The sequence below is a fragment of the Suricata suricatta genome, chromosome 4, assembly GCF_006229205.1.
Source record: "Suricata suricatta isolate VVHF042 chromosome 4, meerkat_22Aug2017_6uvM2_HiC, whole genome shotgun sequence".
Lineage (NCBI taxonomy): Eukaryota > Metazoa > Chordata > Mammalia > Carnivora > Herpestidae > Suricata > Suricata suricatta.
Genome location: NC_043703.1, coordinates 17,581,306 through 17,606,331, shown reverse-complemented (window position 1 = coordinate 17,606,331; position 25,026 = coordinate 17,581,306). Strand labels below are relative to the sequence as shown.

General features: G+C 35.8%; 1 protein-coding gene across 1 annotated transcript in view; it reads left to right on the top strand.

The window, feature by feature from the left end:
• Positions 1-25,026, top strand: part of GPC5 (glypican 5) — a 1,348,699-nt gene that overhangs the window by 436,257 nt on the left and 887,416 nt on the right. The window contains exon 6 of the mRNA XM_029936541.1: positions 4,216-4,336. Coding sequence (XP_029792401.1) covers positions 4,216-4,336 — 121 coding nt within the window. The remainder of the gene's footprint in view (positions 1-4,215; positions 4,337-25,026) is intronic.

The following is a 25,026-nucleotide window of genomic DNA, read 5'->3' as shown; positions in this document are numbered from 1 at the left end:
TATTTCTCCTCTGTCTCCTATGTCCCATGCTTAGTTGGGTTTTAAACTCCCACTTCGTGCGTGTTAATGTTACTGCCTGATATGTGTCCCTGGGGCTGTGCTGCAGCTCTTCGGGGCAGGGGACCAGTTTCTCCTGCTGGCACCTGTGCCCCTGACACCATGGAACCCGGAGGTGACTCCCTCCTTCCCCACGTGTAGGAACAGGGCAGTCGGCCCTAGTCGGAAGAAAGCCCTGCAGTTAGAGATGCGATGATGGGTGTCCTCTCTCTCCTGTTCTGAGGTTTTTTTCTTGTCCAGATACAATCCTTCATTTCCCCAGCCATTTTCTCTTCCCTTTGTCTCTCTGCAGAAGGAGATTCATCCCTTCCATGCCTCCGTGCCCTGTTCTGTCTCCCCCAGCTCGCAGTCATGCACCTATAAGGCCATCTAGTTTTCCGGTTTTCTTTCTGGTAGACTCTATCTCTTTTCCTCCCAGAATCTTGGGGTTCACAGTCTTTTGGTTTCAGCCCTTCTTTGTCTGAGAGATGCAGGAAATACAGAGCCCCCTACTTCTCCACCATATTGGCCAACTCCCTTTTATATGTGTTACTATATTTCTTAGAGTAAAGTAAGCTAGAGAAAATAAAATAAAAATGTTACTAAGAAATTAATTAGGAAGCAAAAATATATTTATAATATTGTATTTATTGAAAAATAAAATTTATGTATTTAGTAGACCTGGGGAAGTCCAAACTAATGTCGTTCAAGAGTTTACTGTATTTAAAATTAAGATACGAGATTGAGTTTCCACTACTTACTTTATGTCTGTGTTTCTAGAGAAATAGGAAAACCTTTTATATTTTAATGTTTATTTATTTTTGAAAAATTTTTATGTTTATTTAGTATTGATACAGAAACAGAGCATAAATGGAAGAGGGGAAGTGAGAGAGAGAGAGGGAGACAGAATCTGAAGCAGGTTCCAGGCTCTGAGCTGTCGGCACGAGCAGGACTTTGGGGTGAAACTCACAAATCTTGAGATCATGACGTGAGCTAAAGTCAGACGCTTATCTGACTGAGCCACCCAGGCACCCCAAAATAGGAAAATCTTATAATAAACTTGAAGTTACTGTTAGTTTCTTTTCACCTCAAGAACTGATAATAGACAACTGTTCATTGAGATTTTTTAAGAAAATAGTACATCCTTTCCTAATTATAAGTAGTAAAACATTTGAAAATGATGTAGTTGCAGAAAAAAAAGAAAGGATTAAAGGATTAAAAAAACTGAACACTTTGCACTCAGCCTATTGTATCCCAATTTATATTAATTGATTTCAAGAGTTTTTATTAATAATTATTGTGTGATTGTATTTTGGACCTCACGTTCCCTGGATTCATACCCTTGCTGCACACTTAACAAAATTGCCTTTGGTTAAGTTGCTTAACACATTCAGACCCTCGATTCCCAATCTGTAGAGTAGGAATACTTATAGTATAAAAATTACATGATGTATTAATCTGGGTTCTCCCAGAAGCAGATGCCAAGAAGGGTTTAAACACAAGAGGATTTTATGAAGGGAAATATCTATCAGAGTAAATGGGGTGGAAACTGAGTAAGGTTGGAAAAGCTGTTAGTCGTGAAGCATGTGTGACCCAGAGTGAAGGGGATGTTAAGAAGGTTGAGTGAAAGCATTGTAGCATGAAGTGCAGCCTAAGCAAGGTTAACAAGGGCTTCGGGGGTCCTGAGACAAAGCTGGCTCTCACAGGAGCCTGTGTCTTCTAGTGATGGGCCTGCTTATTATGTCTGCTGCACTCAGTCACTGGTTGGGGCAGACGCAGAAATAGATTTCAGAGCCAAGCAGCACATACCCTTAGTCAATTAAACTTCCTGTACTTTGAGGTCTCTAGGTACATTCTTATGACCACCACAAGTTATCATGTAAATAAAGTGACAAACTACAAAGGAGGTATTTAAAATAATACCTGAATCATAAACATACATTCGTTCATTTATGTAATCATATTACTCATCATTGTTAGTAATACATTAATAAAGGAGCCACATGTGAAATCTGCTTGAAATATTTGGAAGAAAAATACTATAGTGCTATAGTGGAGTTAAGAATAGCTTAATATTTACATTTTATTTAATTCCTCCTAAGTAAAAAATATACATGAATAGATTTGTCGGTTTGGTTTCCTTCTATTACTGGTTATTGGTATGTACTGCCAGTCTCTAATGGATAGTGGAATACCTAACTCTGTACCCTTGCTGCCTAAAGAAGTGGGTTCAAGGTTGTTTTAAAATAAAAAAGAGATTTATTCATATCATTTTTGTCATGTCTGATTGATATTATCAATATTAAAAAGTTCTATCTGTTTACATTTTTTTTAGTTTATTTGTTTTGGGAGAGAGCAAACATGCGTACAAGCAGGGGAGGGGCAGACAGGAAAGAGACAGAATCCCAAGCAGGCTCTGTGCCACCAGTCCATACCGCCTCGTGAGTAGAGATCAAGAATTGGACGCTTCACTGACTGCGCCACCCATGTGCCCCCCCCCCCCCAAATTCCATCCTTTCATTGGAAGGATCTAGTTAAGAATTGTTTGATACACTTTTACGAATTGGCCATTGTGTATGCAAAATTAGGGGAGGAGCTGGATATTCCTTGAAACTTCTTTTGTATCACCATATTGTCAACAGTGGAATCTCCTTTCATCGTTTCAAAGAGATTCCATTGCTGTAGAAAATAAAGAGGGTTCATATAGATAGTTGTGATACTCAGATCAAATAGAGGGAAGAAAAATTACATTAAGCATAATGGGAAAATGCTTGCTGAAAAGTCTCTGAGACCACTTTATGATGACTTTTCTTTACACAAATTGCTCAAAGCAAAGTCTTAAGTGGAGAGAGTATAGAATGGTCAGGGCATGGCCACCTATCTCTTACTTTGCCCCATTTTTACTCTTTGTAAATAGAAGCCTAGTTATTCTTTCCTCTGCGTGTTATTCATATGCCTTTGCCATTTCTCCTGCTGGGAGATTTGCTCTGCGTTAACTACATCATCTAAGACCTATTCTTTCCGTATTACTTCAAGGGCTAACATAAACTCTAACTTCTTTAGATTTTCCTAAGTGTCTTAGTCAAGATGGACTTCTTCAAATGCTCAGTTTACCACCTGTCTTATCTCTGCCTCTCACTTGACATATACAGTTCCTCCTAGCTGTCCGCACAGCATGCTGAACCTCTTCTTCGTTTCTGGGATCATGACTGATGAATCTAAACATGTGTGTGCATACTAAGTTACACTGTGTGATTGTCATTTTGGGAAGATAGTAATTTGCAATGACTTTAACCGTGTATTCAATCACCCCGTTACGTACAACATGATTTACTAGATGTTTAGGTAAACGTTGGTGAGAACTGATTGTGTTTTGTCTACTTGCAAAATATTTTGTCAGTTTAGTTCTTTATTTATAACGTTTATAATTTTGACTTGTGTGGTTAAAATATATATGTATTATATAAATACATACTTTTTTAAAACATTTTTTGAATGTTTATTATTGAGAAAGAGAGAGAGACAGAGTGTGAGTGGAGGAGGGGCAGAGAGAGAGGGAGACACAGAATCTGAAGCAGGCTCCAGGCTCCGAGCTGTCAGCACAGAGCCCAACGTGGGGCCCGAACCCACGAACCATGGGACCATGACCTGAGCCAAAGTCGGATGCTTAACCGACTGAGCCACCCAGGTGCCCCTATAAATACATACTTAGTTAAATATATATATGTGTGTGTGTGTGTGTGTGTGTGTGTGTGTGTGTGTGTGTGTATATATATTTTCTTTACTAGTCCAATATATTAAAAAAAATATTGTTGGGACTCATTTGTATACTATATAAAATGAAGTAAGTTGACTCAGATAATATGGATGCAGACATATGTGTAATTCAGCAAGGCTTGGTAACAAAGTGAATTGTGTGTTAGCTTTCTTTAGTATTTTGGTAAGTAGTGTTGAAACACAATTAATCTTTGGTTGGGTCTTTGAGGGAAAAACATTAGAGTTGTCGGTATTTGCACGCTGAGCTTTTTACCAAGACAAATATTGCAGTTGTGCCAGGCTATGTTGTCATTTACCCTTAAAGGAGTGATATTCTGAACTCAAGTATGTTCACATGGTTATGACAGATTGTATTCTGACCAGATTCCTAAGTCCTATGTCTTCCACCATTCCCTTTGTTAGCTATACTCAACGTGTGGTTGGAAATGGAATCAAAGCCCAATCTGGAAATCCCGAAGTCAAAGTGAAAGGAACTGATCCTGTGATAAATCAAATTATTGATAAACTGAAGCATGTTATTCAGGTAAGTGCTGAAACTCTATTTACTGGCATAATCAATGGTAAATAGTAAGTGGTCACTTTCCATTACATGTGATAAATCTGTTGATCCTGATAGTCCTACCTACGAGTGAGTATTGGAATACGTTATTAGTGTCTACAGTTCTAGTAATATTTGGTTGAGCAATTTTCATACATAATCAATGTACAGGAGTATTTTAAAGGAGGAAAGTCTGTATCAGTGAAGAGGAGATATGGCCTCAGCATTTTAATATATAATGAAAATCTCAGAATTTCATCCCATGTGAATAAGCTTTAGATGTGGGGACTCATGTGACAATTAGAGGAAACACAGAATAGGGAAGATGCTGAAGTCACTTTCTAGGCAACTCTCTGAGATTTGCTGTGAATGTTTTTGTTCCATTTTCTATAAAAGTTGTCATAAATGAATAATATTCATTTTGTAGTTATTTTCTGCATCTCCTTTTACACGTTACCTTTTAATCTATCTAGTGGTTGTTTATGAAATACTTCTGTTTTATCTTTTACAATATGTAATCAAGTGAGCATATACTGCTGTTTTTAATATACAGCATATGAAGCCTGAGAATTTCTATCACAGGAACATTTCACTGAACTAATCTTTTAATTAAAATCAAATATTATGTTATGTGCTGTGAAGCCGCCGTCCTTTCTTCATTTAGCGAACTTTGGAGTAGGAAGGAGTATTTTCTAGTTATTAGTCTTTTTATAACAATCTGTACATATATTTTCACTTTTTCTAAGTAGAACCTTGGATGGATAGTTGATTCTTATTTTTAATATTCTATGGCAGAAACTAACTTAAACATAGTATTGACTTTTTATTTATATTAAAATCTTCTAGACTCACTGGTATATTTTAATAATTGCTGCAAAACTTAAGTTTATGTAGGGCCTGTTCTTAGGATTCCACTTTTATGAAAGTTTCTGTCTTCATCAAAGAAAATTCAAGGCGGATCTCAGGGCCTGTGTCCAACATTTCTCCCTTCCAGGAGGCAGTAATGGTACTTTGCTTATTCTGTGACTGGTGCTTTGGGGAAAGAGAGCTCTCCCCTTGGATGGCAGAACCAAACGTTAAATTCCATTGAGAAAAATGTAAGAGAAAAGTGGTGTCACATCTACTAGTGAGTTTAAACCTCCCTGCCTCTAGTGGGGTAAACTAATTCCCTGAAAGAGACACTTCCCAGGGAAAGTAAATAGGTACTTTATGCTATGAGTAGGCCAGTGCTCAGACATCTCTTGAACCTGAGTGGTATTGGGATCACGTCAGGAGCTAAGGTGGCAGTGAAGGAGGCATTGTAGTGAGCAGTATGAGCTACCACAGCCTGAGGCAGGTGGCTCAGATCAAGAGGGACAAAGCCCGTTGTCCTCAGAAGCAGTGATATTAAGCCTAACAGTAAATAAATGTCACTCAGGCATTCAGAAGGAGGAATATAGGATCTTATTTTAATTTTTGAATTTCCAGGGGCTCAATAAACAATTTATTAGGAACTTGATATGTAATTGTTGAGGTTCCCCAGGAAAGAGATGCTGGGACAGAGATTTCTGTGTAGGAGATTCCTGGCAGGGTGCCTTTATCATCAGTCAAAGACTGGAAGACGTAGCCCCTTACAGAGACAGATCGGTTGAGCGGTATTGTGGGCGTAATGGAAGCTTCATCTGAATCCAGTAGGAATTCTGGAGTCTTTCAACCTCTCTGGTTGGCCTGCATTGGACGAGGAGTTGGATCATTGGACCAGTAATTGGATGAAAGCTACTAGGGTGGAGGTAGGGGTGTGTTAACTCAGCTCTGAATGGCCAGAGCCAACAGTGTTACTGCGGCCGGCCGGAGGAACGCATGCCTTGGTCTAGCCGGCACCTCCTAACATCATGCACTGTAATGGGGTGTAATAAGCTGTGCAGACCTGGATTTTTCAGAAACCCTAGTGTACACTGATCATAAAATCAAAACTTTTAAATGAATTGGTTTCTCTCCTTGAGATACGGCAAAATTTAATGGTCTCCCAAGTGGGGTCAGCAGTCTACAAGAGTAAACAAGCCAATCCGCTGGAGGGCAGGAAGGAGAAATAGAACTTCGGTGTATATTTATTCTGTCTTATTATGTTACTTTACTTGGTTGTAGGAAGGTGGGTAAAATACGTACCAGGGCCATGGCACATGGGTATAGTGTAGAAGGACATGGATATATATGCCAAGTAGGTGTGCATTCAGAATTTATGGAATGTATAGATGATGAAAACCTTGTTATGGGTAAAAAGGATGGAGCTCCTACATAGGAAAGGGCATACAGATATAAGAAAACATCTTCTCAAAGAAATAAGTAGATTCTCAAGATATAAAGGCTTATAAAACCTCTTAGGAAACGGGTTCACTGATACTTGTCCCTTCAGTCCAACATCACCATCTTCTTGTCTCATGGGTTTAAAGCCATATCCTTTTCAAGATGGCAGAGGGAAACAATCCCACTTTTTTTTTTTCGCTCCTGTGTTAAATTGAGCCCCATTCTTTCGTCTTTACGTTAATGTGATGATCTCCAGTGATTCATGCTTAAGTTTTGTTCTAGGACTACAAGAGAATATCATATAAAATGCTATTTTTGAGGTCTGTCTTTTTAAAGTCTACTAGGATGGTGACTGAAATTTAGATTTTTATAGAAGATAGCAGAATGTCATAGTTTGTACAGGTGGCATAAAAATATTCATGTTTAATATTTTAGAACATGTTCTTTCCTAAGGCAGCTCTCCTAAAATGAAAGAACATTTTTGTTTTTGCCAGACTTCTGACTACTGATAATATGTGTGTGCCCTGGTTATGAAGGGGCATTTATGAAGACCTGGCATGGTGTCAGGTCTGAAGAGTTTCGGAAAATCGTCTTCTATAAGTGATAACTTCTTAATATGGGAGTAGTGTGAGACTAAGGGAGTAAGTAGAAGTAAGAATATATTTCAAAATCTAGTCCATGGACTTAGATGATCACTTATTTGTGTTTGGCTGGAACTGAGTCTATTTGTTATTATGGATATTAAGTACATTTAACAGTTAAAATGACACCTCTTATCATATGGATAAGGAAGTAAGTTCCTTTGTTCCTCTTTGTCTTTTCTCCCTATGTAAATATGTGGAAATAAACCAGCCATATTTATTAGCAAAAATTGGCTTTATTCAATTCACCTCCACTTTTCTTTTGGCCCATCATTGACTGTACCTCATTTGCTACCCTGTAACCTCTACAATTAGAGTCACTAACCAGACAAGTGGGTAGGAATTTTACTTTAAGAAATGGTACTTTTTAAATATATTAATAGCAAGTACAGTAATGATAGCTGACAAATGTTATAAAGAAAACAAAACAGGATGGCGTAAAAAAAGGTACTTAAGAGTCAAGTGTTTGTGGAGGCCATTAAAGGGAGGATATTTGGGTTGATATTGAAGAAGGAGAAGAAAAGAATCAGGAAAATCTGGGAGAACTGTGTTTGGGGCAAAAAGAATAGTACATGCAAAGGACCTGTGCAGAAATAGTTTACTGTATTCAAAGAACAAACAGAGGCCCATGTGGCCAGAATAGAGTGAGTGAAGGGGTGAGAGAGAGGTGTTCTGAATTAAGGAGATTTGGTGGTTCCAGCAGAGAGTTCAGATTTTATCCTCACGGGGATGGGAAACCAAAGACCATAGGCAGACAATGATGTAATATAATTAGTGTTTTATAAAGGTAGTTTTGGCTTCACTTTGGAAAATGGACCAAAAGTAGAAGAAGAACAAAAATAGAGGAAGAAAATTTACAAAAGCAACAGATTGTGGTGATTGGGACTAGAATAGGAAGAGTGGCTAATAGGAAAAGCAGGGAGATTTCGATAAGTAGGAGGAGGAGAGTTACCCAGGCTTTGTTGACGATTGGAAACGGGACTGAGAGGGATTGAGGATGATAACTATGTTGGGCGGGGTGAAGGTGTCATTACGTGAAACACGGAGTTCTGGAAGCGGTGCAAGTCCCGGGGTCAGTTGTTGGAACCGATGGGAAATGTGGGTCTGTTACGTTCGAAATACATCAGACTCCCAAGGGAAGCATCCAGAATTCAGTGGCAACCATGGAGCAAGAGGTGCACATTTGAGGGCATCAGTGTTAGATAATACATAAGTCGTGGGACTGCGAGGTGGTCGCCTTCTTGTTAGGTAATACATTCACAATAAAAACTGTTAAAGAATAATATAAGACAACAGAATCATATGCAAGATGTGTTTTCCGAAAATCTAGGAAAGGAGAAAGCTTTTATTCTTTTTTAATATTTTTTTCTGTTTTTTATTTATTTTTGAGAGACAGAGAGAGACAGCACGAGCAGGGAAGGGTCAGAGAGAGAGGGAGACACAGAATTAGACGTAGGCTCCAGGCTCTGAGCTGTCAGCACAGAGCCCAACGCGGGGCTCGAACCCATGAACCGTGAGATCATGACCTGAGCCGAAGCTGGATGCTTAACCAACTGAGCCACCCAGGCGCCCCGAGAAAGCTTTTATTTAATGTATGTGATACCATGTAGATAGAGAGTTGATCTAGGACAGACAAGGTATTTAGTAACATTAACTTTTCTTTCACTGAAAAATAATCAGCATTCAGTACAAGAAATTGAATATTGTTGTTTTAGAAAATTTTATAAAATGAGCAGAAAAGAAAAACCAGCAGTCTCAGGAAATAAGCCTTCTAGGCTTTTGCTAGTCTTAATTATACACGTAATTAGATCAATACTTTGACATTTTTAGTATGACCGAATGTGATTAAAGAGTACATTTGTGTCGCAAAGTATTCATCTAACAACATATAACATTTTGTTTCCATAACATAAAATACTCTGCAATGTGGCTGCTGGTGCCTGGATATTATTCTGTCATAAGGAAGGACTATAATTTTATTTAATCCAAAACTGAAGTTGGATATTTAGGTTGTTACCAATTTTTCACAATAATAAATACTGCTAATGGGAATATTCCTAGATGTAAATCTTTTTATAACCTTTTCCCATTGTGATATATTTATAGATGTTATAACCAAGAATCTGTCCATTCATAATTTTAAGTATTTTAATAAATATTGCTAAATTTTTACCCAGGAAAATTGTAAGAGTTTATACATGAAGTAAAGCACAGGATATATTTAAACTTTTTCAGCATGTTGAAGGTATAGTTAGGCACTTGGCGGTGACCATGCATGGGGGGGTAGGAAAATCAATGGAGTTCTCCAGACCAAAGAGGGAATCTTTTAGAAATGTTAGCTTGAGCTGGTGTCACCTACGGGTACTCCAAGTATCGCCAAAATAAATATTTTAATTAGAAAATAGTTTAGAGGCGCCTGAATGGCGCAGTCAAGCATCTGACGTCAGCTTGAGTCATAATCTTGTGGTTCGTGAGTTCAGGACCTGGGTCCCACTCTGTGCTGACAGCTCAGAGCCTGAAGCCTGTCTCCCATTCTATGATTCCCACTCTCACTCTCTGCCCCTTCCCTGCTCATGCTCTACCTCTCTCTCTCTCTCTCTCTCTCTCTCTCTCTCTCTCTCTCTCCCTCTGTGTCTCTCTGTCTCTCTCTCTCAAAAATAAATAACATTAAAAAATTTTAGAAAATAGTTTATAAAAAGTTTCAAGGCTTCCTAGAAAAGATCGTAGAAGAAACAACTTTAATTTTATTTTGTTTAGGACAAGCCCTCTATTTTTAAAATCTACCAAGACAAAAAATAAGTTGCACAGAAGGTCTGATATACATGGAAACTTATGGATTATAGGCTGGTCCTCGGAATATCTCAGGCGCTTCAAAGTCCCCTCACTGCCTTTGTCAATCCTTCTGAATTGGGAACAAGAACATTGGAGAAAAGAGGGAAATCATGCCTGGCCTTCTGCCATTTGTGATTCTGACCCCTATTCTGGAGAAGCCTTTGTGTGAACATACTTGCCAGGAGTTTCCTACATTTTAAAGCCTGTGCGGCTTCAGGTAGACAAGCTTATACCTTTGAAAATTACCTGTGATGAGTATGGTGAATTTTATAAAAGGAGCAGTTTTAAAGGCTTATCCTGAACCTTCTTAAATGTTAGCATCACACTAAAGTGCCCTTGATAATAGATTGGAAAAATATTTGATTCTTCTTGGTATAGTGACTGAGGAAATGTTTGAAAATTTTAATTCAGATTTCTTGGCAAATTTATTTTAAAACTTCTTGTTGTTCATATTGACCAAGTTTGTTTAGGGCAGAGTTGTCAGCCAAAAAAAATCACAGTTTCACAGCAATTTATCTTTAAATATTAAATATCATGTATCATTTTTTAAAAAAAAAAGTGATGTCAAAGTTAAAACCTATCTGTTGAGCGTGGTTAGTTGTAAACTATAATGACCACAGCTTAGAAATTACTTTGCCTACTTTCAATGTAAAACATAAAAAGTAATATAACAGCAATTTTCTATGATTCTTTTATTGCAAAACCAATAAATGCTACAGTGTTGTGAAAAGTAGTAGATTTAAGTAACATTTTACTTCTTCAAACCTCATAATTCTAATACATAAGAGAATATTATCAGTTTCCATTAAATATTCATTTTTATAGAGAGACTAAAACTTCCTTAGAAATATGTCTTCATGTATAAAATACATTTGATTTTTAAGTGTGAGAGAAAGCAATAATCATAACCATTTGGTTAAAACTACAAAATAAATAGACATTTTATAATAGGTTTCTCAGTACTCATAATGTGCTGGGTTCAAGCAGAGATGAAGACTCTTATTTGATGTAGTGCTAAATTACCTGTTTTCTTTTTTCCCATTCTGTTCCTAGAATACCAATATGATAAACAGTAACTTTAGAGTTGTAATAGAGTGAAAAGTTCTAATTTAAATCTTAATGGACAGTTATAAGGTTAGTGTTTATAGATACAAGAAAAATAAACAAGATTTTTAAAACACAATATGTCAAAGTTTCTGAATTCTGAAAACTGTCTAAGATTTTTTCATTAAAACACTGACTCCAATACACATTTTAGAAACTTTTTCTTATTGGTAGTAGCTTATAATAGTGATGCAGAACCGGTTAATCACCATTGATTGGTCAGTGGTGTCAGCCAATTCTGTGAATTTTTTTTACTTCTACAGACTCCTTTTCTTGCTCAGGGAATTCACCGCAGCACTTTGATTCATCTCTATTACACACCAGTGTCCTGTCCGCAGTCTTACCCATGTTAATATTCCAGAAAGATAGACACCTTTTGATTTTTAGCAGTGCGGTGGTAACCAAAACACATTTAGTTATCTTTTGGTTCAGAAGAAAGTATTTGAAATGCATTCAATAACTGGGAATGGCCATCTAATTTAGCAATTAGCTGGTCTGAATAAATTCAATGGAAGGTTGCTTTCTAGAGTGTGTGGTATAATGCGATGACTTCACTATTGGCCATTTCATTAAAAAAAATCAATTGTCAGCACAAAACCAACCATTTCAATTAGTGTACAATCAACTGGAAATGAAAGGATTTGGGTGAGCCATTGATTTTTTTTTTTATTTAAAGAGTATGTAATTGTTTCATGTTGGATAAAATTTTATTTTATATTTGCCTGGACACTACTGATCTAATACATAAGAGAATATGTATTGGATATTATTGCTGCCTATTAAAATTTGAGCCATTTATCTACCAGGTTTTCTGTTTGTCAAACATATTGTTAGAATTTTGAACACTAGAACTTTTATACTTTATATTTTGGTGATTATGTCAAACCATTTGTAGGCTAAGAACTTTAATATTTCTGTTTAAAATATAACATGACATATGATTTTACAAAATGAGATTCAAAACTATAGCCATCTCCTATAAAATATTATATTTATTGCAAAAAATGAAATTAATGGAATTTGAATTTTTCAGGAATTATAAAATCTAAAAGACAATTGTATAGCATTATATTTTTAGAAACTAGAACAAGTGGGAAAAATAATGCCTTTGACAGCTATTAGCTATTCATTCAGTAACCTCAAAGAACCAATAATAGTCGTAATAATAATAACAAGAACAAAGTCCCTTTTGTTTCAATAAAACACACTGGCCACAATGTAGCCATGTTAAAGAGCCTGACTTTTGAGTTGCCACAGGGCATCTGACTAAATTCCAGCTGTATGTTTATAGTCACCTTAATCAACCTCTTTTGTTATATAATCAAAAAGATAAAAAATTACAAGTGTGGGAGGATGTGGAGAAAGTGAAGCTCTCCAGCACCACTGGTAGAATGTGAAATCATGCAGCTACTTTGAGAATTAGACAGTTCTGTAAAAGGTTAATCATAGACTCACCATGTGAGCCTGAAAGTGTGCTCCTCGCTGTGTATCTAAGAGAAAAGAAAACACGTGTCTACACAAAAACCTGTACGTGAGTGTTGATAGCAGTGTAATTCATGCATAATATCCAAAAAGTAGAAACCATTCAAATGTTCATCAACTGATGAGTGGATAAATAAAATTTTATATATTAGTAAAATGATATTTTGTTTAGCAGTTATGGGGTTATGAAAGTTATATTGGTAACATCAGAATAGGGGAGAAGATGACTGTGGAAGGGACTTTTATAAGCTAAAAAGGAAAAACATAGTAACTTAAAGTGATACGTTGGAATGTATGGAAAAGATATTACTGAGTGTCTGATAGATCTGCTATAGCATTTGAGGAAGAAACAAGGTAGATATGTCGAAAGATGTGATAGATTCAAGGCAAGCCATGTAATTGATGGATACCAGGGCAATTAGAGTATAGGGGGAAAAAGCTTTACAGGAAAACATCATAATCATAATAAGCTACTGTTCTGAAGTAAATAATATATTTATAGGTACAACTATTACATTAATGTAAACCTTGCTAAAGCTGTATTAGTTGGATGGGAAAATGAAATGGGGGAATTGGTGGTATAACATAGAAAGTCAATGAATATTGCCAAGAATTGACAATCAAGAACCAGAAAAACTGCCTATTTACTAAAAGTTATGTAGATATGTAAGGTTAATGCCAAAGAAATCAATCAGGTTGATTATTTAGCTTACAGGAGCAGGAAACATGGCATATAAAGTGCTTGGGGATAGGAATGCTATTTTTTCTTAATATAGAGCTTTTGGTACTACTCAGTTTCCTAGTAATAAAGATATTACTCTGATAAATATGAACATAATTTTTAAAACAAAAGAGAAATACTACATCAGGATTTATATGGTCCTGCGTGATCTTGTCTTCCATGTCTCCAGCCTCATTAGCTAGTTGCTTCCCTTTTCTACACAAACCTGACATCTGATCTCCCCACAGATACTCCTTAATTTTCAGTTTTTTTAACTGTTACTTCTAGGCCTTTTACTCTCTCTTTAAAAAAACAAAAACGAGAACTAAAATTATTTTTTTTAATTGCAACAAAACAGTGGTATCTATCTTTTTCTTTGTAACTCCTGGTTTTCTATCATGTCTCAATTTTTTCTAACATAGAGCCTGTGTACTCCTGTGTTCTCCTTGGCACTCTGTAACTGACTTATGAGAGCACTCCTTTAGAAAAGAAAAATCAAGGAATTAAAAAACTGGGATATCAGATGGTATAGAAAATGACCTCTTTCTCTGTATCCAAATATCTTGGTTAGTCTGCTATTCTTCATTTTTGCTGACCCTAAACTTTGTCCTCCTAGTCTGACTCTAGTGTTTTGGGCCATATCTCACAAACATTGCTAATTTTTTTAGCTTAAACTTGGCTCATGTTTGTGCTAGTTAAATGCTCCAGAGGAACTTCTCCTCTGCCTTTTCTGGATGTTAATTCAAGTTCATAGTTCAAACATCCTCACTGAACTCCGAATTTCTAGGGTCATAGTAGTTTATAAGGCTTCCCAAAGAGCCCAGCTTTTCTCTTCTTATTATTCATGATTTTCTGGGCCATGTACAGTCTTCTCCTGACAACAGTCAGAAATTGACTCCAAATACCCCAAAGTTTAGCATGCAAAATATAATTAATCTGATTTTCTGAAGCACTCTTTTGCCATTCATAATTTTTAACTGGCTCATGTATATTCTCAGCTTTCTGCATTGTATTAAGAGTCTGTAATGGCAGACTCAACAAATGTACTCTGTAATTACTTAAATATCATTTTAAGAATGTGGTGTGAAGACGTAATTTGTCAATGCAGAGTAGTTTCTGGATATATTTCTTGCAGTTCAAAAGCAGTTGGCCCCCTATAGTTTTGGAGCAGTTAATGCACCTCAAAAGTAGGCTGACAGTAGGGGAGTATGGTCATGGGGAATCAATGGGAAAGTTTCTTAGGCACCAGATGTTGAAGAAGTGAAATAAATACTCCAAAGAGATTGATTAAAAAGTAAACGGGCACCTGGGTGGCTCAGTCAGTTAAGCGTCTGGCTTCGGCTCAGGTCATGATCTCACAGTTTGTGGGTTTGAGCCCTGCATCGGGCTCTGTGCTGACAGCCCAGAGCCTGGTGCCTGCTATGGATTCTGTGTCTTCCTCTCTCTCTCTGCCCCTCACCCGCTCATGCTCTGTCTCTGTCTCTCAAAAATGAATAAATGTTAAAAAAAAAGTAAACTAAGTAAAAGTCCTATGATAAAATTAAAATATGAATTATAATAACTATAAGAAATATGTCTTATGAATATAAGTTCTGCATTTATTATGTGTTTCACATGGCTATAATGGAAACTTAATCAGTTTCATTAGAAATAAAACAAATCATGAGTTTTACAGTAATGAGTGTGAATAGGCATTTATAAACCTTGTATAAGTTAGGTCAGTTACTCTGAAAGTGATCATTTTGAAATTTTATATCTGGAAATTTATTATCAAGTAAGGCCTGAAGCTCATTAAACAGATGGTAAAATCTAATTTAAGTTCCTTTAACACTCCTTTACTTTCTATCTCATAAAAGCAAATGAGCTTGTCATTTTTAATTCTAAAAGTCAAATCTGACTTCATATATATATGTATATATATATGTTGTATATATATATGTTGTATATATATATATATATATACAACATATATATATATAACAAAACAAGATAGTTGCTAAATTTACTTGATCCTAGTGGTTTTCTATTTGAACACATTCATATTTAATTTAATGATAAAATCTTTTCAAGGTTTTTGTAAAATAATCACATTATCATAAATGTTTACATTTATAGGAAATAAATATGTTCTTAAGACCCTTTATATATCTCGATGACCTAATTCTTAGAAATTTTTAAATATTTCATTTGCACTCATTAAATGTATAGTTTAAATTTCATAATTCCCCATCTTAGAAAATGTGAAACATGCTTCAAGTGTATCAAAGTGAGTTATTTATGTACCTAAGTTCTGATCTAAGCAACAATATTGTGTTTCTTCATTGACAACAACTGAGTAGCAAAATTATTATATTTCATCCAAGAACACAGTAGTCTCATTACAAAACTAATTTTCCATGTCTGTTTCACAAATATGCTCATAATTAGAGAATTTGTCATGTTTCTGTGCTAATTTATTCAAATGTCATGTTTTACCCATTCTTAAGATACCTTTTTATCTGACACTTTAAAATGTATTGCATAGTAACCTGTAAATGCATTTCTTGGGTTTGTAATAAGGAGAAATATTCCAGGTATTATCCATTTAAAACAAGCCTTTATGAGGAACATCATTTGTGATGCCTTTTGACTATAATCTCCATCATGCCATGGGATATACCTGTATTTCCTCATTGTGACCAGCAGAATGCATGGAAGATAAGAAGTGTTTAATATGTATCTATTGAATAAATAAATCAAATTTATAATTAATTTGATCACTATATGTAAAATTTAAATGGAACAGGAAAATGAATCTTCCCAATAGGTAAGTTTTAATAGAGACTATTTAAAATCAATTTAATTACAAATACTATGCTTTCAGTCTTAGATTATAATTTTAAAAATCTTGTTCTATTTTATTCATTCATTCATTCATTCATTCACTGAACAAACACTGATTTAGTACTCACTAGGTTCCAGGTATGTTAATGATACAGGGAATAAAACATATGATTAAATGAGGGCATTGATGAGAGTGAATATATTATAGAAACAATACCTATAGCAGTTATGATGTGGTATGCTTCTGAGTAAGTAGGTGTGAGTAGGCTGACACTCTCTCTTTACTTTAATCAACTAATATTATTGAATTTCTATTATGGATCAAGAAATTTTCTAAATAGGGTATTCACAAAATTGAGTAAGAACACATATGCTTATAGTAAAACACTCATTTCCATAATAAAATGATAAAGGGATTCACTTTATAGATTTTATACTAAAATTTCTGATCTAGCTTCACAGAATTAGTCACAATTTTAGGAAGTTAGAAAGCATTTGATTGAGATTGAATATAAAACAAATTACCAGAAGGGGTGCCTGGGTGGCTCAGTCGGTTGAGCATCCAACTTTGGCTCAGGTCATGATCTCATGGTTTGTGGGTTCAAACTCCATGCTGGGCTCTGTGCTGACAGCTAGCTCAGAGCCTGGAGCCTACTTCCGATTGTGTACCTCCCTCTGTCTCTGAGCTTCCCCTGCTCGCGCTGTCTCTCTCTGTCTCTCAAAAATAAATCTAAAAAGAAAATTAGGAAATTAAAAAAAAATAAAGCAAATTACCAGAGGATATTTAATGAAATACTGTGGTACAACGTACTTCAATTAGAACATAGTTTGAATTTATTTTGAAGATATTACAACTTACACATAGTAGATGTAATGACTGAATAATAGAAATATTCAACAAAAACACCTTTGTAGCAGTCATGCTACTGCCACAATAATTTTGTGTTAAAAAACATGCAAAATTTGATGAAATATATCAATAAGCATTTTTTTCCCTTCTTCACGTACCTGTGGTTAGCTACAAGTCACCTGATACATGTCTACAAGTCACATGGCTGCAGGCCATGCTTGGCTGGGGTTTGCTTAACGTCCAGATCTGATGTACATGTTGGCCATCCTTCTGAGAGCACAGAACAGCAAGCATATTATTGTTGTGGTAGAAGTAAAAAACACAAGACCATCTGTGCAGAATCAGGCCACCTTTTTCTGTGTTTGTTCTTCTAAGATACCCATTTGGCCAAAGCAAAGTCCAACAGGGAATACCAAAGCCAAGCAGTGGAAAAGTATATCTTTCCTCCAGAAATACAGATGGGGGAGAGAGTAAGCAATTGTTCAGAAATGATCTCATTTACCAAAATCTCCTGGAACATTTAAAAATAATAATATCATGGCATTGTTTTCATTTGTTTGAAAAAGGCTTTGCATAAGCAAAGTGCAATATAAAAGTCATATTTGAACTCTTCCTCTGTATTCATAACATTGCTGCATAGTTTTTCCTTTGAGTATATTTTTATAAGCCTTCTGTGCACCAGTATGAAATCTTTGTGCTTTAATGTGATCAGGAAAGACATGTCAATTTAAATCATCATATAAAATATTTCTCCATAGTTTAAATGTTTTGTACTATTGTTAATATTTTGTGGAAAAAACCTCTAACTCATAGAATTTATTTCTAAGTTAGATATTGATTTATTTTAATGAACTACAAAAATCAGAATAGATTTCTAACAGAGAAATTACACTTGAAATACTAGTTTGAGCTCCAAATGAAATTGGATTTTTATGTTAAACATTTGGACTCTAATTGTTTTGTTAGAATTGGTTTATTAAAATATAATTAGTAACATTATCAGTAGAAAAACATGCTGTACTATAATTAAATCATGTAACTGATCATTTCTTGATGTCTTAATATGCTAGATTTCTCAATTCATTAAAGTAGATAAGAGTTCTTTGTAAATACAATTTATTATCGATAGTTTGCTTTTCTAGAAATGCTTGAAAGTGTAGAATTCTTCTTTAGCATTATTAACAAGATGCCATTCTGATATTGATGCATTATGTTTATCTATAAAATGTGAAACAAGACAGAAATATGATGATAAGAACATTTGCAACCTGTTTGCCTTTGCAAATCTCAGTAGAATTCCTTTCTGTCTTTTGTAAAATATAGATGATTTTAGAAATGCACTAGTTTCAGTTTCAATCTAGGAAGAACTACTTATATACTGCTGTTATGTTACAGGATATCAGTGCTTTCAAATATAGTTTTTGTTTCTTATGTTCCATGCTTAGAATTGGTTCAACCAAGCTGGCTATTTTTTTTAATGTTTTTTTTATTTATTTTTGAGAGACAGAGAGAGACAGCATTAGCAGAGGAGGGTCAGAAAGAGAGGGAGATACAGAATCTGAAGCAGGCTCCAGGCTCTGAGCTAGCTGTCAGCACAGAGCCCGACGTGGGGCTCGAACCCACGAACCATGAGATCATGACCTGAGCTGAAGCTGGACACTTCACCTACTTGAGCCACCCAGGCACCCCCCAATCTGGCTATTAAAATGAATAATAGAGGGCACTGAGCAATGTATAGAATTGTGGAATCATTATATTGTTCACTTGAAACTCGTATAACACTGCATGTTAATTATAGTTCAATTAAAAAGTCTTAAAAACAAACAAACAAACAAACAAATAAATAAACTAATACTATAGATAAGCAGTTGGGATCTCCTCATTCTTCCCAACCCATGAAGTCTGTTCCTGGAATGAGGAGATGGAAATATGGTCAGAAAGAATATGGATTCTTTGCTAATAATTGCATCTCTTCTTTAAGAAGATTCCTCTATGGGCAAGAATATGAAAGTACGCAGGAGAAATACTTGAGTTATCTGAAGCATTTGCTTTCCCTAGCAAACTAGATCCATTTAAGTGAGACAAGCTCAAGCTGGTTTTGCACAAGAGTGTGTATGTAAGTTACGTGCACACACACCCATCTGTATATTCTCTATCAGTTCTCAGTTACTAAACTGTTAAGCTGAACTGAATGATCATTTGAATGTGTTTAAGAAACATGTTAACTGGTAAATAAACCACCTTAATAAGAAGAAAAACAAACAACTTGTTCTTAATACTTCCCATAGTGTGTCAACTACTCTCGTCCCCATGATGTCCTCCACTATACTGGTCTCTGAACATCTGTTCCCCTCAGAGACACTAGTTGATGTTGTTGTTAATGACTTTGATAAGCATTTGTTCTACCTATTTTAATCCTAATGTAATTTTCATATCATGGTACCATGGGATCAAGCAGAAGGAGTTACATGGAATATCTCTATATGACTCCATAGAGTAAAGAAAGGAATGTTGTGTTTGGAAAGTGATCAGGCTGAGTGTCCATCGATTGACCAACGGCCATGAATTATGTTTCAGTATGGGAGGGCTGAGTCAGGAGTTCAAAAAGTTTGTTTGCTTGTTTGTTTCGGCAGCCAACAATTGGTCACGTCACATATTTCAGGGTTACAAAGGATCCTCATGGTGGTGCAAATGCAGGAGAAGAGGAGACACTTAATTATACTCCAGGCCTTAAAAGGAAGCCAGAGCAGGAGTTCCAGAAGATAAAGATATCAGGAAGGCAGCCTGCGGAAGTAGGCGCCCAGGGAATCTGGAAATCTCTTCTCAGTCCCTACGTCCCTGAACTTTCAGGATTCTACATCCTGTCCTCCTTTAGTAAAATGTCTTTCATGGTCAATACAATATCAAAAAAGAATTTGGAAAGACAGTCACCGTTCGCTAGACGGAAGGACTTCATAGTCATAGCACGCTTGAGGTCTGAGGAGCAAGGAGGAGAGATATGAAGAGGAAACATAGTGAAAGCTGGCATGAAGGGCAAGGAGCATCATGCTAACTAATTCCTTTAATTTCACTACAAAGAAATCCTAGTATTTCACAGATTGTCTTCTCAACACCAATTTCACAGATGTAAATATTTCTGAAATTTTTCTTCTCAGTCCTTTTCCACAACAGTTAAGTCTAGAGGAGGGCAGCTGAATTCAGTTTCCACTACCACGCTCACTCAGTCCTGTCCTAAAGGTCCGGAAATCCTTCTTGAGTTCAGTAGGCTTCAGAACGTTTTCCTATGGCTCTGGAGATCTCAACTTAGATCTAATTCCCTCCAACCTTCCTGTTTCATGCTCACCTAGACTTTTTTGATGTTAGTGGACTTCATGTGCTATTATTTTAGTAACAATGATGTAGTGACTAATTTTAAATGTTAGTCCTAAGTAATTATGAGTTTTATTTCTTTAACTTTTCTAAAATATTTATAAGATTGTAAGAATTTCAAGTCAAATGGCCTCTAAATTAAGGGAAACTCCATATTATGCACATGTCTTTCAAAGAACAGAACTGGACTACTTGTTTTTAAAAGTAAATCTATTTGTGTCCTTCCAGAATTTTGGCTGGATTGTCTGCTATAGTCCAGAGAGTCTGTCAACAACGCTCTTAATTTTCTTTCCTTTTTTGTTTTTGAGGATCTCACAATTAAAATCGGCACTGATGCACCCATTCATTCTTGTCTCTTTATTGGATGAGTGCACATAGATTGCTTTGTCTATATCTTCATTTCCAACATAAACTCTCTGCAGAATCTTTCATGTTTCATCACTGTGTACGCAGATGTGATTTTTATTTTTTTCCTTTTCATTGAACAGTTACTTCATTTGAAATTTTTCACTTGGTTTAATTTAGCTTTTGTTGATAGTGGATACATCTGTTGCTACCTATGTTTGGTTGTCATTTTAATGAGTTGCTGGAGGCTGTGACCACAATGGTTATGCATTTTCCTGCTTTCCTACTATTCCTTTATTGTTTGTTTCATGCATATTTATTTTTAAGAAATGGAATTGGTGTTTTGTCATAGATTTGCATTTTGCCTCTCCAAATTTCTCTTCCATATTATTTTTATTTATACTCTTGGAAACATTTTATGGTATAGTTTTACATAGAACATCAAAACTCCTTTAGAACTTCTTCAGTTTCCAAATCATGCTGGCATACATTATTTAATAGTTATTACAAAATTATCTTTTGGAGAAATAAATTTTGATATGTAAGGACAATTCCCAAATGTAATTTAAAAGTGATAAACTAGTCTTTAATGGCCTAGAATTAATGTGCATTTATCATTTTAATCTTCATGAAAATTTAAGAAGACTATGTATTCAGGATTAGTTACATAATTTTCAAACTTCAGTGTGAAATGAAAACGGAGGATCTCTTATTTCAAAAGTTACTATGAATTCCAAAGAGATCTTACAGTAGCAGGTGCATGGGCTTTAATAAGCAGGTCACATGCCCATGAAGCTGGCCCTGTGTGTATTTTTTTAGGCTCATCATTTGGTTTGCAAGCAAATCTTTAAATTGAGAAAACCAACACTGAAGAAAATTTTTACCAGAATGTTTTAAAAGTTTATAATATAATAATATTAGAACTGTAGAAATGAAAGATATAGGGGCACCTGGGTGGCTCAGTCAGTTAAGTGGCCGACTTCAGCTCAGGTCATGATCTCACAGTTCATGGGTTTGAGCCCCGCATCAGGCTCTATGCTGACAGCTAGCTCAGAGTCTGGAGCCTGTCTTCACATTCTGTGTCTTCCTCTCTCTATGACCCTTCCCCACTCCCACTATGTCTCTTCTCTCAAAAATAAATAAAAAATTTTAAAAACTTTTTGAAAAGAAAAAAAGAAAGATATAAAGAAAGATCACATACCCAACCTAAATTCAAAGTGTGGAATTCTTACATGAAGTCTCTGATGTAACTTGTCTTTTAGACCTAATACCCCACCTATGGGTCTACTTTAGAATGATTCTGCATAAAATTTCTTACTTTAGCCTACAATTTAACTTTTGTAAATTTTAAGTACTGCCCCAAGTTCTTCACTAATAAGCAATTCAGGTAACTATATTTTCTATTCCATTAGGTTGAACCATATGAAATTATCAATATTGATCCTATTTTGGCCTATAAAGAAAGGTAGTTTTATGAATTTTCATCTGAGAAATAGCAGCTCACTAAATACGTGAAAGTAGGGACCATACAGCCACCATTCCTATTACCAAACCCATATACATCCCTTTCCAAAAGCCCTAGCAAGTCCCCTCAGCCTCAGACTAATCACTCTTTGACTCTTCAGTATTATTCATATAAGAAATTTTCCAGACCTTTTAATATGTTTGTTGAGTGACTCTAACAATTAGGTTTGTTAATTTTCCTCTTACAGTTTGACATTCGTTATTAATGAAAAAATGCTTCAAATGTTGAGTAAGAAATCCTCCGATAGTATCCTATCTTCCATTTTCTAACCTATTCTCTCCCATTTTTTTTTTTTTGCTTTAAAAATATAGCAGTTTCTGTAGAGAATCCTAGTTCCTCCCACTTCTGAGCTCAGAGAGGCATTCATTCTTTCAATGAACCATTAAATCTGAATTCTCAGTGTTTATTTGTTACTCATATAAAGTCCAGCCTTGGTCAGGCTATCCTCGTCCAGTGAAAACTCTAGCACTCATTACACAAAACTTTGAGGTACCCAGAGCAGAAGAAGAGAGAGTATAAAAATGATGCAGGGACTTTTTCCAGCCTCAATTCCAATGGGGCACATGTCACTTTAACTCATAGTCTATTTGTCAGATATTTTCATATGATCCCAACACATTCCTGAAATATCTGGATGTGCATGAATATTTGCTGAGCATTTAATGCCTGTCGCAGACTCTCTTCTGCTTTCTCAGATGCCCCCTGACTCTTCTGCACAGGAACTCCTACTGCTTTATGTAGCATGATATAAAAACACTGACCTCAAGGGATGGGGTCCCTCTGCTTCAAGCACTCTCCATGAAACGGTATTCTCTAATACCAAACTTTCCTTAAGATACTGGCTGTGAAGAATCCAATTCAGAATCTTTTCTGGAAGAGAGTGGAATACCAAAACTTTGTGTAACGACAAAATGACAGTTTGTGCTTTGACACATTGCTTAGTGTGAGGTCGGGATGATGTTCTTGTTTTGAAAGATGGGTCTTTCAAGGATATGACTGAGTGGACAGCAGACTCAGGAGAAACATGAGCATGTCCAAGATTTCCTTCTCAAAGATTCTGGGTCTTCTCTCATGAAGGAGTATTTCCAAAAACGTTAAGTCCTCAAGAGCAGAGTTAGTGCCCTATTCAGCTTTCGCTTCGTCACATGTTGTCCTCAATCTGAAACCTGCTGGGTCTTAAATTAAGTTTGGCTCAGTTGAAACAAAATCTTAAGCTGTCTGGTTGAAAATTTCAAAGAAGGCCCAAAAGCTCAACACTTCCAGAATGGTCCTTTTCCTCTGAGTCTTCTTCCTTCAGCATTTCCAATTTTTATTACAGATGACACAATCATTTGGGCTTAACATTTTGGAGTCTCTGTTGGGTCATGCATATTCTTTTGTCTTTCAGTATTCATTTGCCAAGGATCGTTGCCTCTGATTTATGCTTTTTTTCTCAATTTTATTTCTGCCAGCTGAGCCGCTCACATTTTAACTCACAAGTGAACTATTATAATGGCCTCCTAGCCTCCAAACTCTCCTCTTCCAACTGAGAGTTCTGCTAACACTGTGTCTTCTTAAAGCAGACTTTAGACCACGTTTCTCTAAGTAACTTCCTGCAATACCCAAAATAAGAGATTTTAGTGGATGCTACATGCGGGGAAACAAGATGGTGGAAGTTTATTTTGTAAATAACTTCATAAAATTTAGGTTAAATACATTTGATTAGAGTTTGCTTTTTTCTATTGCTGTGTTAATATATATTAGAAATCTCTAAAAATGCTTTGCATATGCAGAGTATCTATAATACATTTAACAAAACAATCCATTTTCTTAGAAGTATTCTTTCAGAATTACATTGATTTAACTTTCAGAGATTCCTTATTATCAGTAGAATCATATCCAGGCTTAGAAGACTTTTCTAGTCTGTTCTCTTAACATTTCTTCACAGGTGCTTTTTGCTCAGACCTGCTTGCAATACTCAACTTGTACATCTTCTATTCCACTTCTTGGTTCTTTCTGTTGGTTTTATGTGTACTCCCTTGCAACCCACTTCACAGTTTGTTTTTTGAAAATCTGAAACTTGGCACTCCTGAGTGGCTCAGTTGGCTAAGTGTCTACCTCTTGGTTTCTGGTCACCTCATGATTTCAGTTTGTGAGTTCAAGCCCCACATCAGGCTTTACACTGACAGCTTGGAACCTGCTTGGGATTCTTTCTGTCTTCCTCTCTCTCTGCCCGTCCCCTGCTTGTGTGCTCTCTCTCTGTCTCTCTCACAAAATAAATAAACAAAAAGTCTGAAACTCATTTATCGTGAATAAATCATCCCCTTCTCTGCTGAGATTTATTGAAACTTCCATGTCCTTACATAGCCTCGTTAGAAGTAATATCTACACAGAATGTTTCCATGTAAGAGTTCTACTTAGTGGAATATTTACCAAGTATGCAACAAACTGCTGGGTATTTACATGCACTATTTTAATAATCTCATCCATTCATATAAACACTATGAATCAATCCACTGTATGGATTGAAAATTGCTGAGACACACACAGTCAATGCCATGTGTATAGATAGGTTTTCTCACCTTTTAGCTAGCTACGCTACAATTTGAAAGAGATATAACTGTCTCAAATACTTCCTTGTGTTGCTTACAGTATATTCCATGTCACTTTGTGTTTATTTCTATTGTAGCACCTAATGTGTTCTACCATGTAACATAGTAC